Source organism: Thalassophryne amazonica, chromosome 2, assembly GCF_902500255.1.
Source record: "Thalassophryne amazonica chromosome 2, fThaAma1.1, whole genome shotgun sequence".
In the NCBI taxonomy this organism is placed as follows: domain Eukaryota; kingdom Metazoa; phylum Chordata; class Actinopteri; order Batrachoidiformes; family Batrachoididae; genus Thalassophryne; species Thalassophryne amazonica.
In genome coordinates, this window is record NC_047104.1 from 35,953,902 (window position 1) to 35,972,407 (window position 18,506).

The following is an 18,506-nucleotide window of genomic DNA, read 5'->3' on the forward strand; positions in this document are numbered from 1 at the left end:
TACCTTTCAGCATTGATGGTGCCATCACAGATATGTAAGTTGCCCATGCCATGGGCACTAACACACCCCCATACCATCACAGATGCTGGCTTTTGAACTTTGCACTGGTAACAATCTGGATGGTCTTTTTCCTCTTTTGTTCGGAGGACACAACATCCATGATTTCCAAAAACAATTTGAAATGTGGACTCATCAGACCACAGTGCACTTTTTCACTTTACGTCTGTTCATTTCAAATGAGCTCGGGCCCAGAGAAGGCGGCAGTGGCATTTCTGGATGTTGGTGATGTAAGGCTTTTCCTTTGCATGTAGCGACGAACTGTGTTAACTGACAATGGTTTTCTGAAGTGTTCCTGAGCCCATGCGGTACGATCCATTACACAATGATGTCAGTTTTTAATGCAGTGCAGCCTGAGGGATCGAAGGTCACGGACATTCAATGTTGGTTTTCGGCCTTGCCACTTACGTGTATAAAGTTCTCCAGATTCTCTGAATCTTCTGAATATATTATGAACTGTAGATGATGGCATCCCTAAATTCCTTGCAATTGAACATTGAGAAACACTGTTCTTAAACTGTTGGCCTATTTTTTCATGCGGTTGTTCACAAAGTGGTGATCCTCACCCCACCTTTGCTTGAGAATGGTTGAGTCTTTTGGGGATGCTCCTTTTATACGCAATCATGACACTCACCTGTTTCCAATTAACCTGTTCACCTGTGGAATGTTCCACACAGGTGTTCTTTGTCAATCTTTTGTTTCCACTTTCCCAGCTTTTTTGAAATGTGTTGCAGGCATCCATTTCAACATTAGCAAATATTTGCACAAAAACAAAAAAGTCTATCAGTTTTAACATTAAATATCTTGTCTTTGTGGTGTATTCAATTGAATATAGGTTGAAGAGGATTTGCAAATCATTGTATTCTGTTTTTATTTATATTTCACACAACGTCCCAACTTCATTGGAATTGGGGTTGTGCATGATAGACAATGCATGTACTCGCATAGGATTTCATGCTAAAGTACTAAAACTATATGAACATATGTGGGAAAACTTAACTAAGTTCCATGAAAATACTTCTCACACACTTTAACCTCCTGTCAATATTCAGATTCAGATCCAGACAACTTTAATGATCCCTGAAAGGGTAATTCATTTCACACCCAGTTACCTCAGACAAAAATATAGCAATTAATACACAATTATTACTAACTGAATGTAATAATGGCACACATCAGAATTAAAACAACCGCACATATACATTTGATTGTTTATGTACGCTAAACTTTGAAACAGTCTGTCATCTGAATTGAGGCAATGTGAGTGTTGGGAGGCTGCAGTAGCATGTGGCCATGCAGCCAAGCCTAGGGGGAATGGGGAGCTGCTGCAGCTAAAGCCGCACTGCCTCCCGGAAGGGGAAGGGAGTGGCGTGAGCGGGGGCCAGCTTATGGGGGGGCAGAAACACAAAGGAAGGGCAGGGGTGGAGGCATGCGTCATCTGTGCAGCTGAGTATATCAGTCTCTGTCCATGTGTGAGTGACCTTGACGACAGCCACAGAAGGCTGTAAAGGAGGGGCAGATGAAGAGGGAGCCAAATTTCTTCACCAAGGCCCTTGTATCCTTCAAGGGAAAACAGCCGGGCATTTTAACCTTCGGGAGCTGATAAGACCAATTGTGAATATTGAACTGGTCATCAACATCAATTCCTTTACAGGGCAGACAATTGCTCCAAGATGGTTTCCAACTTGCAGAAGTTAATGCAGTCTGAGACTGTACCACCTTGCCCACCTCGTTAATCATGATGGACAGATGTGGGGTTGTGGTAGTGTGGCAGCCGTCTTTCCAATTTTCCGGTACGTCAGGGCAGCGCCTACCATAAAGACAAATAAGAATAAATAAATCCTAGTCGTCTTCCATGGAAAGTGGTGCCAAGCACGCAATGTGCCATTTCTCCTAGGTGTCGAGAACATAGCCCCCAGGATAGGTTCCATCTGGGCACACAAGGTCCCCCAGCCCTGATTTCCTTGTTGAAAAAGGTTGTCAACTGCATTGAGAAACCAGCTGATCAATTCCATGGTTATTCCAAATGTAGTTTTAAGAATTCACAGTCTGGTGAAGTTGGGACTTTGTAGGTTGGGGGCAGAAATACAGAAAACAACACAGAAGGAGAGGAGAGGAGGAGATGCAACTGCCCTCGCTGGAGTTCCAAGCTTTATTGGGACTCAGAAACTATTGACAATTCAAGACTGCCAATAATTCCACTTTGCCAGTTATGGTACTTGTATGGTATGATCATTATCATCCCAGGTTCATTTTTTTTATTTGTCTTTGCTTTCTGTGATTTTTTTTGTGCAGTGATTTAATATGAGCTTGTCTAGAGCACTCCATGCATTTCCTTTGAGCTGCCTGGGCCTCAGTGAAGTGTGTCACTTCTTGTCTGTCTGTTTATCCTCTGTAAATCTGAGCCATCACTTTCGAATGAAAGCTCAGAAGCTTGCTTAATGGATGTAGCAGCGTTCGCTTCACTCTGTCTGTAAGCCATCGGGATATTTCTGCTTTTCCTAAAACGTATGTTACATGCCGAGAAGTGCAGCGTAAGCCATTTTCCATAAAATGCACCTGCTAACTTGCCGAGTGAGAGGGATAATTAATACTAAAAACATCAGAGACGACTAATTATTGCCGCATGTGCATAGATAGACTTACAATTATGAATACGTTGATGTTGTATTGCAAACCGGGAAATTAAATAATGTGTGGCATCCATTAAACATTAACTTACTGCAGAAAGAAGCAGAGAGTAACTCACCTGGATCACACAATGTCCAGTCCCACAGGTCTCTATGCCTGTATCACTGTCAGTGCTCCTGATGTCCAATTCACCAGTTTTGCTCCTTTTTAGTACAACATATGTCCTTCCCCAGAATTTGACTCAATTTTGTTTGGCTGTAGTTTGGCACCATGGAGAAGCCATGGTGCCAAACCTTCTGTTTTTCTTGTTGCTTAATGCTGACAAATTATAGCACTCCCATCCAGGGATGGGAGTGGTGTCTTCTTCTGAAGGCCTCCCATCCTGTGCACCAGCATGGGCTTTCCTGTATATTTGTATTGTGTCGGTAGCATGGCCCAAGCAGAGGGTCACCCCTTTGAGTCTGCTCTGCTTGAGGTTTCTTCCTCAAATCATCAGAGGGAGTTTTTCCTTACCACTTTCTTATTTTCATTCACACCAACTAATGGAGATTAGTGTAGACACAGATGACAGAACCCAAATCATCAATTTACTGTCCCTCTGCACTTTCCAAAATACAACCCCAATTTCAATGAAGTTGGGACATTGTGTGAAATGTAAATAAAAATAGAATACAATGATTTGCAAATCCTCTTCAACCTATATTCAGTTGAATACACCACAAAAACAAGATATTTAATGTTCAAACTGATAAACTTTATTGTTTTTGTGCAAATATTTGGTCATTTTAAAATGGATGCCTGCAACACGTTTCAAAAAAAGCTGGGACAGTGGAATGTTTACCACTGTGTTACATCACCTTTACTTCTAACAACACTCAAGAAGCATTAGGAACTGAGGACACTAATTGTGAGTATCATGATTGGGTATAAAAGGATCATCCCCAAAAGGCTCAGCCGTTCACAAGCAAACATGGTGCAAGGATCACCACTTTGTGAACTGCGTGAAAAAATAGTCCAACAGTTTAAGAACAATGTTTCTCAATGTTCAATTGCAAGGAATTTAGGGATAACATCATCTACAGTCCATAATTTAATCAGAAGATTCAGAGAATCTGGAGAACTTTCTACATGTACGCGGCAAGGCCGAAAACCAACACTGAATGCCCGTGACCTCCGATCCATCAGGCGGCACTGCATTGAAAACCGACATTATTGTGTAAAGGATCTTACTGCATGGGGTCAGGAACACTTCAGAAAACCATTGTCAATCAACACAGTTCGTTGCTACATCTACAAGTGCAAGATAAAACTAACATGCAAGGGGGCGCTACTGAGATGGCTAGAGAGTAGACGTGTTTTTTTGGAGCTCCTCGAGGCACTTAGCTTAAACTCTACAAAAGTTATATTTGCCTAAGTTCTTACCTCCGCCACATTGTTTTGATCATTGTTTATCTCCTCGATACTTTAACCATAACCACACCCTAACAGAATGTCCAGTAAACATGTGGTGGCACGCCAGAAGGAAGGCTCTAATGCTAATGCTAGTGCTACAGCTAGCAACTTAAAGTTAGCTCACCGAGTGATGATGACGGGGAGCTCCCTCTTATGTGGAAGAAAATTGAAACGAGCATCCTTCGCTCTATCAATGTCCGTTTTGATGACTTCGAACAGAAAATCCAGGGTCTCGTCTCCGGTCAACTGAAACTAATCGAGAAAATGGACAATATGGAAAACCAGGCTGCAGACCACGCGCAATGCGTGGAAATAGCGATGATGAGTTGCGGCAGGAAAATAAATCTCTCCGCTCTAAGCTTTCTGATCTAGAGGGGCGATCTAGATGCAACAACATTAAAATAGTTGGCATTGGTGAAGGAGAAGAAAAGGGGAGACCGACCGATTTTGTATCCCACTTGATTCCCAAATTGCTCGGAGCGGAGAACTTTGACAAGCCAGTGGTGATTGACAGGGCACATCACTTGCTCCAGCCAAAACCAGCGAAAGGCTCTAAACCTCGCACCCTCATCGTGTGTGTGCACTATGCCCAGGACAAAGAGAAGATTCTTCAGATATGCTGTCAACACTCCCTGGAATATGGTGGAAAGCGTGTGCTACGTGCGCTGAGGGAGAAAAACATTCAGCATTATCTCCGCTTCCTTGCTCGGCTTCACGTACATCATCAAGAGCAGATAAAAGTGTTTGGCAGTCCTGCTGAAGCAAAATGCTTCATGGACAAAGAACTAAAGTAGATGGAGGACAACAATGTTTACACAAGTAACCAAGTTGATGCTTTAATGAAGGCAAAATGTCATTTTCTGTGCCTCTCAGGAGCGCCGTAAAATAGATTAGGCTATTCAGCTGAGTTTTTGTTTGGCCAGTGGCCTCAGGTTAGTACGAAGGTGGCCCAGCTTCATTTGGGGAAGCTACAGGCGGGTATGTGGTTCATACACACACATGTTCAGTGTGCATATTTCATTTTTTATTTGTTCTTCTCATGTTCTTTGTGTACTTTCAACTGCCAGACGTGTTTAAAAACTGCAACTGTACTCTTTTTTATATTACGTTCAGTCAACATACATGAACAATCCAACTAATTCATTGTCCTTGGTGACGTGGAATGTCAGAGGAATGGGCAACCCTATTAAACGGGGAAAGGTTTTCGCTCATTTGAAGCTATTAAAGGCAGATATTGTTTTCTTGCAAGAAACGCATGTTAATGCCACACAACATAAAAAACTCAGAGCTAATTGGATTTCTCAAGTGTATCACTCCCCATTCACATTCAAAGCAAGAGGTGTAGCCATTCTTTTTCGCAAATCTGTACCTTTTAACTTTCAGTCTAGTGTAACAGATCCTAATGGTCGTTTTATTATTGTAAAGGGACACATCAATCTTTTTCCAGTGACCCTAGTCAATTTATATGGACCAAATTCAGATGATCCAGCCTTTTTTCGTAAAGTATTTGATATAATACCAGATGATGACAATTACAATCTGCTTATCGGAGGAAATTTCAACTGTTATTTGGACCCCTATTTGGATAGACTTTCAAGAGCCCCTCCACCTCACATTCTCTCAGTACAAACACTCAATATCTTAATTAAATCAAAGAATGTTGTGGACATTTGGAGGTTATAGCATCCAACTATGCACAATTATTCATTCCATTCCCATGTCCATAAGTCATACACACGCATAGATTACTTCTTGGTTGAGTACAGACTCATTTCTAATATTTCATTTAGTAAATACCATAACATAATTATCTCTGATCACAGTCCAGTTAGTATTAACCTTCAACTGAATTTTCCTAAGCAAACCTACAGTTGGCGTTTTAACTCTCTGTTGCTTGCAGAGCCAGCCTTCCACACATATATCAATGACCAGATTTCTCTATATCTCGAGATTAACGATAATGGTGAGGTCAACGATTCAACACTGTGGGAAACTCTTAAAGTCTACATTAGAGGACAAATAGTATCTTTTGAGGCAAGACGCAATAAAGTAAGATATGGCAGACTAAAAGAAATTGAGGGAGAGATAAAAACTGCACATCAAACTTATCAACTTTCTAAACTGCAGGCAGATTACAACAACATCCTTAAGCTACAATATGAATATAATGCTTTACTGGGAGAACAAGTCAGCAAAATGATGTTGAAATTAAAACAAAAAACTTTGAATTGGGCGAAAAACCTCATAAATTATTATCAAGACAATTAAAAGGTGAGCGGGCAAAACGCTCCATCTATAATGTTAGATCTAGTTCTGGATCAATTTTGACAGATTTACAGGATATTAATGACTGCTTTAGAGACTTTTATTCTGATATTTATTCATCAAAAACTAACGCTACAAAGGAAGATATTGAAGCCTTTCTTTCCTCTCTTCATTTTCCACAGCTAAAAGCTACCACGCGGGACTATTTGGACTCAGATTTTACTTCTAGTGAACTGTTGGAGGCCATAAAGTCATTTCTTTCTGGAAAGGCTCCTGGGTCTGATGGGTTTGGCCCAGAGTTTTATAAGGCCTTTGGAAGCAAATTGGTCCCGCTGTTATTAAGAATGATACGTCACACTTTTGCCAATAAGGTATTGCCATCATCTCTTTGCGAGGCAAATGTTTGTGTACTGTTGAAGAAAGGAAGGATGACGCTGACCTGAGCAGCTATAGACCCATCGCTCTATTAAATTATGATCTAAAAATAATTACCAAAATTTTAGCAACAAGATTAGGAAAATGCATACAGCATATTTTACATCCCGATCAAACAGGGTTTATCCCCGGTAGATACTCATTTTGCAATGTTCGGAAGATCCTCAACATCCTGTATTCAGATAAAAATAAAATTGACGGTGCTGCCATACTGTCTTTAGATGTACAAAAGGCCTTTGATACCGTAGAATGGCCCTATCTTCTCAGAGCACTTGAAAAATTTGGTCTAGATAATACCTTTATTCAGTGAGTCAATCTTGTACGCTGATCCCAGATTCTCAATTCTTACTAATGGAAACAAGTCTAAACAATTTTCTCTGGGAAAAGGAGTGAGGCAGGGTGATCCACTGCCCCCCCTGCTTTTCAACACTGCACTGGAACCGTTGGCCATAGGGATTCGCGAACATCCCAATATTAAAGGTATTAAGTTGGGCGATATCGAGACTCTGGTAACTCTCTATGCAGATGATCTGCTCATTTGTTTATCTGATCCAAAAACGTCTATTTCTATCCTTTTGGACTATGTCAACTCATTCGGCATATATCTGGGTATATTATAAATTGGGGAAAGAGTGCACTTATGCCTCTTGGGGATAAACTGCCTACAGTATTTCCAGAATCTATTGCTTTTAGTGTAGTAAATCATAATTTCAATTACCTGGGGTTAAAATTAACTAAAGATCCCAAAAATCTATTTAAGGCAAATTTTTCTGATTCAATGGAAAAGCTTAAAAGTAATATCGAGGCCTGCAGAATCTTACCACTAACTATGATAGGATGTCAATGCAATTAAAATGGTTACTGTACCAAGATTCTTATACTTGTTTCAGAACTTGCCCATTTATCTTAGTGCATCCTTTTTAAAAAAATTGGACTCTATTATCCTGCCCTTTGTCTGGGGATTTAAATCTCATAGGATATCTAAGGCTCATCTCTATAAATCAACAGATAAAGGAGGCCTTGGTCTCCCAATCTTTAAACATTATTATTGGGCCGCCAACTCCAGGGCCCTCACCTATTGGAAACAAGGGAGCTCTATCAACCGAGAGGGGCGAGGTGCCGTCCCCTCCTGGTTACAACTTGAGGCTCCCAAGGCTGATAACATTTCACTACATACACTTTTATTTTCAAGTGTCACACTGGAAAATCTGAACCAGCAAAACTTTGTTTTGAGAAATTCTGTGCATATCTTGCGTCAGATTAAAATGGGAAATCAACTCCCTGACTGTATCTATGCTCAGATTTGCAACAATTCTCTCTTTAAACCTGGGCAGATGGACGCTGCATTCAACATTTGGAGAGAGAGAGGCATTTCATCTTTTGCGGATCTGTATATACGAGGTCTGTGAGAAAAGTAACGGACCTTTTTATTTTTTCAAAAACTATATGGATTTGAATCACGTGCGATTACATCAGCCAAGCTTGAACCCTTGTACGCATGCGTGAGTTTTTCCACGCCTGTCGGTTGCGTCATTCGCCTGTGGGCAGGCTTTGAGTGAGCACTGGTCCACCCCTCCCGTCGGAATTCTTTTGTCTGAGAACTTCCTGAGAGACTGGCGCTTTGCTTGATAAAAATTTTTTCAGAAACTGTGAGACACATCCAAGAGGACAACATTCGAGAAATTCAGATGGTTTTCGGTGAAAATGTTTTGGGCTGATGAAAGATTAAGGAGTGTTACTATCGCTTTAAGGACTGCCCACGGTGCCGGAGGGGGCGCCGCGCCCCGAGCTGCCGTCGTCAGCCTGTTTCAAGCTGAAAACTTCCAAATTTAAGGCTCTGTTGATCCAGGATGTCATGAGAGAGCAGAGAAGTTTCAGAAGAGGTCGGGATCAGCAGTTTATCCGGACATTCCACTGTTAAAGGAGATTTTGTAATGAAAGACGTGCGGACAGATTCGCGCGTCGGCACGCAGCCACTCATCGCGCGGCGGCACAGAAAAACACCTCCGTTGGAAGCATTACAGGACAAGTTGGAACATGCCCAGCTGTTAAACAATTTCTCGGATGCTCATTCGACTGAAAGCCATTGAAAGCCGCCTTTATCTAACGAATGGTTTCCAACACGGAGGTGTTTTTCTGTGCCGCTGCGTGCCGCCGCGCGAATCCGACCGCACGTCTTTCATTACAAAATCTCCTTTAATAGTGGAATGTCCGGATAAACTGCTGATCCCGACCTCTTCTGAAACTTCTCTGCTCTCTCACGACGTCCTGGATCAACAGAGCCTTAAATTTGGAAGTTTTCAGCTTGAAACAGGCTGACGACGGCGGTTCGGGGTGCAGCGCGCCCTCCGGTGCCGTGGGCAGTCCTTAAAGCGATAGTAACACTCCTTAATCTTTCATCAGCCCAAAACATTTTCACCAAAAACCATCTGAATTTCTCGAATGGTGTCCTCTTGGATGTGTCTCACAGTTTCTGAAAAAATTTTGATCAAGCAAAGCGCCAGTCTCTCAGCAAGTTCTCAGACAAAATAATTCTGACAGGAGGGGTGGACCAGTGCTCACTCAAAGCCTGCCCACAGGCGAATGATGCAACCGACAGGCGTGGAAAAACTCACGCATGCGCACGAGGGTTCAAGCTTGGCTGATGTAATTGCACGTGATTCAAATCCATATAGTTTTTGAAAAAAATAAAAAGTTCCGTTACTTTTTTCACAGACCTCGTAGATGGTCATTTTCCCCTCATCTGCCCAACTACATCGTAAGTACAATATTCCAAATTCACATTTCTTTCGCTATCTACAAATTAGACACTACATGAAACAAACATTTATAGAGACTTTGAATTTATTCCAAACACACATTCATTTAATGAGAATCTAAGGCTTTGTCCCAACTCTAAACATTTGATTTCCAGGTTTGTTGATAGTTTTATCATTCATGTTTCCAATGAACATCTGCGTGTATCCTGGGCTAAAGATCTCAATTCAGAAGTACTATACGAACTATGGGATGAAGCCATGTCAAAGGTTCACTCCCGTTCCATTAACAGTCGCTATAGACTTATCCAGTACAAAGTAATTCACAGATTATATTATTCAAAGACAAAACTAAGCAAAATGTTTCCCAGTGTATCTTCTCAATGTGATAAATGACCTTCTGTTGAAGGAACACTAGCACATCTGTTTTGGTTTTGCCCCAGAGTATTTGGGTTTTGGTCTGCAATTTTTAATTGGTTTTCTAAATGTTATTCCAGAGATATTAAACCAGATCACCATATTGCAATATTCGGATGTTCTTCTATCAGCGTGGGATACACAACTGATTTATGGTCAGCATTACAACTTGGAATGGTAGTTGCCAAAAAACTTATCCTGATGACCTGGAAATCCACCAACCCTCCAGCTTTTGAACATTGGCTTAGAGAAATGGTCTCAGCGATACAGATGGAACGTCTTCACCTGGACAATACGGACAGACAACACAAACATGCTGCAATATGGGGACCTTTCCTGGCTCAATGCCAGATTATTGCTCATGGATAAAAGTTTCTGACTGTGTAAATTTGATATAGATCTCGTCAGTTGTATATTTATACCACTTTGTTGTCTCTGGTCTGGCAGTTTGCTGTTTTTGGTTGTTGCCTTTTGTTTATTTTTACTGTTCCTTGTGTCTTCATAAAGATGGAAATTGAAAAAAACAAAAAAAAAAACTACACAAAGTGGAAAAGTGTGCTGTGGTCTGATGAGTCCACATTTCAAATTGTTTTTGGAAATCATGTACGTCATGTCCTCCGGACAAAAGAGGAAGACCATCCACACTGTTACCAGTGCAAAGTTCAAAAGCCAGCATCTGTGATGGTATGGCGGTGTGTTAGTGCCCATGGCATGGGCAACTTACACATCTGTGATGGCACCATCAATGCTGAAAGATACATCCAGCTTTTGGAGCAACACATGCTGCCATCCAAGCAACGTCTTTTTCAGGGACGTCCCTGCTTATTTCAGCAAGACAAAGCCAAGCCACATTCTGCACGTGTTACAACAGCGTGGTTTCATAAAAGATTGGTGGTACTAGAATGGCCTGTCTGCAGTCCAGGCCTGTCGCCCACTGAAAATGTGTGGCACACTACGAAGCACAAAATATGACAACAGAGACCCCGGACTGTTGAACAACTGAAGTCGTACATCAAGCAAGAACGGGAAAGAATTCCACCTACAAAACTTCAACAATTAGTGTCCTCAGTTCCCAAACCCTTATTGAGTGTTGTTAGAAGGAAAGGTGATGTGACACAGTGGTAAACACACCACTGTCCCAGCTTTTTTGTAACATGTTACAGGTAACCATTTCAAAATGAGCAAATATTTGCACAAAAACAATAAAGTTTATCAGTTTGACATTAAACATTTTGTCTTGTGGTAATTAAATATAGGTTGAAGAGGATTTGCAGATCATTGTATTCTGTTTTTATTTACATTTTACACAAAGTCCCAACTTCATTGGAATAGGGGTTGTATATATATATAAGCATTTGGCTGATGTAGCCATCTCACAGCGCTACTAGGATGCCTGGGATGTCATCACAAGCTGCAAAGTGATGATCCTCACCCCATCTTTGCTTGTGAACGGCTGAGACTTTTGGGGATGCTCCTTTTATACCAAATCATGACACTCACAATTAGTGTCCTCAGTTCCCAAACGCTTATTGAGTGCTGTTAGAAGGAAAGGTGATGTAACACAGTGGTAAACATACCACTGTCCCAGCTTTTTTGAAATGTGCTGCAGGCATCCATTTCAAACGTAGCAAATATTTGCACAAAAACAATAAAGTTTATCAGTTTGAACATCAAATATCTTACCTTTGTGGTGTCTTCAACTGAATATAGGTTGAAGAGGATTTGCAAATCATTGTATTCTGTTTTTATTTACTTTTACGCAACTCAATGGAATTGGGGCTGTAGAATTCTTCACTATTAAGGCCCTTTTGTTGATATGATGACGCTGTCTGCTGGATGACTATGTCACATACAGATAAGAGCACACTGACGTGCTCAGCAGTGGCAGATGTCAAGAAAAGACAGAAAACAGACAAGGGAGAAAAGGAAATGGGCTCATAGGATTATTAGAAGAGTAAACATAAAGAAAGCTGACTAACTTGGCCTCCAAAGCGAGGGCTATGATCCCAGCAACAACAGGAGCAGAGACAAGGTTCCAGTGTGACCATCAGTGCAGCGATCCCCAGAGGTCAGTGGTACCTACAACAGTCAAAACACCAAGACAATGAAGGATCAACACTCTGTACACTGACTTGGATCAAAGACAAGAAGTGTGTAGCACTCATAATATAGCGCACTGGCTTCAATCCACGTTACTGTCAGTGTTAGAGACATGTTCAGCGCACACTTGAACTCATGTTGGTCTAATACCAAGATGTGGTCAAATGCAAAGGTGATACATTCATACTGTATGGCATCAGAACACGTTTGTGCCACAGACCACCAAAAACCACATCTGAGGTGCAGTACAATGTATTTAAATAATGCCATGTTTAGAAAGCCTCACATGGTGAGAGCACAGCACATGCACGCTGCATACATGGATGTGCAAAAATGCATCATCGGTTCATAAAACTGAACACAAAAATTTGCATAATAGCATAACAAATAGAAAATATAGAATCCAATGCTAAAGTACCTTTGGCCATATGAGCATAAAAATAGGAATGCAACATACGAGGTCTGTTAGAAAACTATCCGACCTTTTTATTTTTTTAAAAAACTATATGGATTTGAATCATGTGTGCTTGCATCAGCCAAGCTTGAACCTTTGTGCACATGCTTGAGTTTTTTACGCCTGTCAGGTTGCGTCATTCGCCTGTGGGCAGGCTTGAAGTGAACAGTGGTCCACCCCCCTCGTCGGATTTTCATTGTCAGGGAATGGCTGAGCGATTGGAGCAGCGCTGAATCAATATTTTCCAGAAACTGTGAGAGGACAGCCAGGTGGAAACCATTCGGAAGATTCAGACGGCTTTCGGTGAGGATACTCTGGGCGTCACACAGTTAAGGAGCATTACAACCGGTTTAAAGACGGCGCACAATGGCGGAGGGCAGCCGCGCTCCGAGCGGCCATCGACAGGCTGAAATGACCAGATCATTTCCAAAGTGAAGGCTGTGTTGATCCGGGACGTCGTCTGACTACCAGAGAAATTGCAGAAGAGTTGGACATCAGCACTTTTGTGGCATATTCCACTGTTACAGGAGATTTTGTAATGAAAGACGTGTGGAGGAATTTGCGCGTCAGGATGGAGCCGCAATGGCGCGCAACAAAAAGCCACATCCGTGTGGAAAACATTCGGAAGATTCAGACGGCTTTTGGTGGCTTTTCAGTCGAGTGAGTATCCGAGAAATTGTGTAAAAAACTCATGCATGTGCACAAAGGTTCAAGCTTGGCTGATGCAAGCGGCATATGATTCAAATCCATATAGTTTTTTAAAAAATAAAAAGGTCGGCTAGTTTTCTAACAGACCTCGTATAGTTTAATTTGGCCAACTCATGCAGTTAGTGCAATATTCTGCCCCCTGGTGGGCAAACCCCAAGATAACAATGTAACCTTTGATCCTGAAGTAGGACATCAGCTACCTTCAATGTCCTGCAGGTTCATATCCTGAAATTACACCCAGTAAATGTAACGTTGCAACAACAGAGAGAATGGACTGTAATGAATGAACGTGTTTGAAAGAATGTCTATATATATATAAGAATGTATGTACTATTATATATATAAAAGAATACAAATAATGCTATTTAACATGCAATTTACATTTTCCCCATACCCAGGTATACAATACTGTGATGACCTCATCTCAGGCATTATTGCCTTACTACACTCGGTGGGAAAGTAAGCTCATTCCTGATGAGTTCAACACAAACATTATCCCTGCCACCATCAAGCCTGGAGTGTGTTCCTGAATCACTGGAATTCAATATACAGGGGAATATCGCGCCTTCCTCTCTGTCTTTTCCATCATCTTCTCTGCTTAGACACTTTTAGGCATCTTAAAAGTCCTCCTCCCTCCTCTTAACACCTTTGGAGCTCTCTTAAAGCCTAAGGTGCTTTGTGAACAACATTTATCCTTCCCTTACCAAGGAAAAATCCAAGAATTCGAGGAAATTCTTGGATTTTTCTTAGAATAATGCCACTAGGCGCTACTTTAGCCTTAGGTGCTTTGTGGATACGGGCCCAGGTGTGTCTGCATCAGCACTAAGGGACAATCTAAAATGGTACATAAAAGGTAATTTTATCTCCGATACAGAATACAAGAAAAGAACTCAGGAAGCAAAAACTGTCTGATCAAAAACTGTCTAATCTGACACTCCGTATTTCTCAATTTGACAATCTCTATGCTTGTTCTCCATCAAATTTTTGGCACAAGCTTGCGCCTTACTATTAGATAGGTACAATGAATCACTTGAATTTGGCCACCTCCTCCAAAACCTTAATAAGGCCTATGTTACACTTGTTCTTGAGAAAGGTAAAGATCCATTTTCCCGTTCTTCATACTGCCTCATAAGACTTCTCAGCAATAACTTTAAGATATTTTCAAATCTATTGGCTCTGTATCTGGAATCCATTCTTCCATCTATTATCTATCTCACCAGATCAGAGTAGATTCATTGGAAATAGGTATTCCTTCTCCAATCTTAGACACCTGTTGTACACTATTTACAATATCTCTGCATCTGATACCCAGGAGGCTCTGATTTCATTAGATACCGAAAAGGCATTTGATAGAATAGAGTTGAAATACCTCTTCTACACATTAAAGAAATTCAATTTTAAAGCAGGATTAAGTTACTTTCCTCCTCCCCACAGGCCTCTGTCAGGACCAATAACATTCAGTCTGACTATTTTTTGTCTCTCTCATTCTATGTGACAGATCTGTCCATCAAACCTGTTACTGTTTTCAATAGTAACCAAGCCCCTGCTAACTTGCACATTTTAGGCATTTTTACCTCTGCCAACGAAGTTGGAGGAGGTTATGTTTCTGCCTGTTGGTTTGTTTGTTTGTCCGTCTGTTTGTTTGTTTGTGAACAGCCTGGAGCCCACAATTTTTCACATGTTATGAAATTTTTACTGAAGATTCATATCCTGATGAGCAAGAACTGATTCAATTTTCACCACCAAATTTGAGGAAGGTTCCAATTTTATGCCTGTTTGTCTGTCTTCCAGTGATTAGTCTGAAACCAACAGCCAAAACCAATGACAAATTGGCTTTGCTCAAAAAGTAAATGAGTCCACCCACCACTTTAATCATATCTTAGATCTTGTTCTGACTTATGGTATGGAAATAGAAGACTTAACAGTATTCCCTGAAAACTCCCTTCTGTCTGATCATTTCTTAATAACATTTACATTTACTCTGATGGACTACCCAGCAGTGGGGAATAAGTTTCATTACAGTAGAAGTGTTGCAGAAACCGCTGTAACTAGGTTTAAGGATATGATTCCTTCTTTATGTTCTCCAATGCCATATACCAACACAGGGCAGAGTAGCTACCTAAACTCTGTGAGATATCTCGAGTATCTCGTCAATAGTTTTACATCCTCATTGAAGACAACTTTGGATGCTGTAGCTCCTCTGAAAAAGAGAGCTTTAAATCAGAAGTGTCTGACTCTGTGGTATAACTCACAAACTCGTAGCTTAAAGCAGATAACCCCGTAAGTTGGAGGGGAAATGGCCGTCTCACTAATTTAGAAGATCTTCACTTAGCCTGGAAAAAGAGTCTGTTGCTCTATAAAAAGCCCTCCGTAAAGCTAGGACATCTTTCTACTCATCACTAATTGAAGAAAATAAGAACCCCAGGTTTCTTTTCAGCACTGTAGCCAGGCTGACAAAGAGTCAGAGCTCTATTGAGCTGAGTATTCCATTAACTTTAACTAGTAATGACTTCATGACTTTCTTTGCTAACAAAATTTTAACTATTAGAGAAAAAATTACTCATAACCATCCCAAAGACATATCGTTATCTTTGGCTGCTTTCAGTGATGCCGGTATTTGGTTAGACTCTTTCTCTCCGATTGTTCTGTCTGAGTTATTTTCATTAGTTACTTCATCCAAACCATCAACATGTTTATTAGACCCCATTCCTACCAGGCTGCTCAAGGAAGCCCTACCATTATTTAATGCTTCGATCTTAAATATGATCAATCTATCTTTGTTAGTTGGCTATGTACCACAGGCTTTAAGGTGGCAGTAATAAACCATTACTTAAAAGCCATCACTTGACCCCAGCTATCTTAGCTAATTATAGGCCAATCTCCAACCTTCCTTTTCTCTCAAAAATTCTTGAAAGGGTAGTTGTAAAACAGCTAACTGATCATATGCAGAGCACTGGTCTATTTGAAGAGTTTCAGTCAGGTTTTAGAATTCATCATAGTACAGAAACAGCATAGTGAAGGTTACAATGACTCTTCTTTGGCCTCGGACAGTGGACTTCATCTCTGTGCTCGTTCTGTAGACCTCAGTGCTGCTTTTGATACTGTTGACCATAACATTTTATTACAGAGATTAGAGCATGCCATAGGTATTAAAGGCACTGCGCTGCGGTGGTTTGAATCATATTTGTCTAATAGATTACAATTTGTTCATGTAAATGGGGAATCTTCTTCACAGGACTAAAGTTAATTATGGAGTTCCACAAGGTTCTGTGCTAGGACCAATTTTATTCACTTTATACATGCTTCCTTAGGCGTATTATTAGACGGTATTGCTTAAATTTTCATTGTTACGCAGATGATACCCAGCTTATCTATCCATGAAGCCAGAGGACACACACCAATTAGCTAAACTGCAGGATTGTCTTACAGACATAAAGACATGGATGACCTCTAATTCCTGCTTTTAAACTCAGATAAAACTGAAGTTATTGTACTTGGCCCCACAAATCTTAGAAACATGGTGGTCTAACCAGATCCTTACTCTGGATGGCATACCCTGACCTCTAGTAATACTGTGAGAAATCTTGGAGTCATTTTTGATCAGGATTATGTCATTCAAGCGCATATTAAACAAATATGTAGGACTGCTTTTTTGCATTTACGCAATATCTCTAAAATCAGAAAGGTCTTGTCTCAGAGTGATGCTGAAAAAACTAATTCATGCATTTTATTTCCTCTAGGCTGGACTATTGTAATTCATTATTATCAGGTTTGTCCTAAAGTTCCCTAAAAAGCCTTCAGTTAATTCAAAATGCTGCAGCTAGAGTACTGACGGGGACTAGAAGGAGAGAGCATATCTCACCCATATTGGCCTCTCTTCATTGGCTTCCTGTTAATTCTAGAATAGAATTTAAAATTCTTCTTCTTACTCATAAGGTTTGAATAATCAGGTCACATCTTATCTTAGGGACCTCGTAGTACCATATCACCCCAATAGAGCGCTTCGCTCTCAGACTGCAGGCTTACTTGTAGTTCCTAGGGTTTGTAAGAGTAGAATGGGAGGCAGAGCCTTCAGCTTTCAGGCTCCTCTCCTGTGGAACCAGCTCCCAATTCAGATCAGGGAGACAGACACCCTCTCTACTTTTAAGATTAGGCTTAAAACTTTCCTTTTTGCTAAAGCTTATAGTTAGGGCTGGATCAGGTGACCCTGAACCATCCCTTAGTTATGCTGCTATAGACGTAGACTGCTGGGGGGTTCCCATGATGCACTGTTTCTTTCTCTTTTTGCTCTGTATGCACCACTCTGCATTTAATCCTTAGTGATCGATCTTCTGCTCCCCTCCACAGCATGTCTTTTTCCTGGTTCTCTCCCCTCAGCCCCAACCAGTCCCAGCAGAAGACTGCCCCCTCCCTGAGCCTGGTCTGCTGGAGGTTTCTTCCTGTTAAAGGGAGTTTTTCCTTCCCACTGTAGCCAAGTGGCTTGCTCACAGGGGGTCGTTTTGACCGTTGGGGTTTTACATAATTATTGTATGGCCTTGCCTTACAATATAAAGCGCCTTGGGCAACTGTTTGTTGTGATTTGGCGCTATATAAAAAATTGATTGATTGATAGCAGAGATAACCACTGCTCTATTGAAAATTATCTAAAAAAGAATTCAAAACCAAAAAAAAATCTGAAAAACTGACAACACCACAAAAACAACTTTGAACTAAATACTAGTCCTGGCATTTGATCACATCTAATTTAGCTTATGAATAAACCACTTCTAACAGGACTTTAACCTTGAAAAATTTTCCAAGGTAAAATTTTGTGGAATTGGAAACGAGTGTTGGCTGAGGTTTGTGCTGTATGAACGTGGTGCTGTTGTTTGTTTGTTTGTCTCACAACACACCACACACACACACACACACACACACACACACACACACACACACACACACACACACACACACACACACACCCACACACACACACAACAAATTTGCTGTATTCTAACGTGATTTTTTGGCCGAGGAACCTGGCATGCCAAACGATCGATCACATGGGGGTGCGAAAAAAAATCTCATGGTTCTTTCTATCTGCAGGCCCGGATCCAGACCGGTTTGGTCCGATTGCAGTTTGCATCGGTCAAATTTTTTACACATCGTCAGTCATCGGTAAAAAAAAACCAAAAAAAAAAACCTGAATAATCCCGAATAGTGCCGAACGTGTCCCCACGGTGAACACAGCT

General features: G+C 41.0%; 1 protein-coding gene across 1 annotated transcript in view; it reads right to left on the minus strand.

Moving 5' to 3' along the window:
* Window positions 1-18,506, minus strand: part of pcsk6 (proprotein convertase subtilisin/kexin type 6) — a 281,648-nt gene that overhangs the window by 155,375 nt on the left and 107,767 nt on the right. Inside the window, 2 exon segments of the mRNA XM_034162733.1 lie at window positions 11,993-12,044; window positions 12,047-12,092. Coding sequence (XP_034018624.1) covers window positions 11,993-12,044; window positions 12,047-12,092 — 98 coding nt within the window.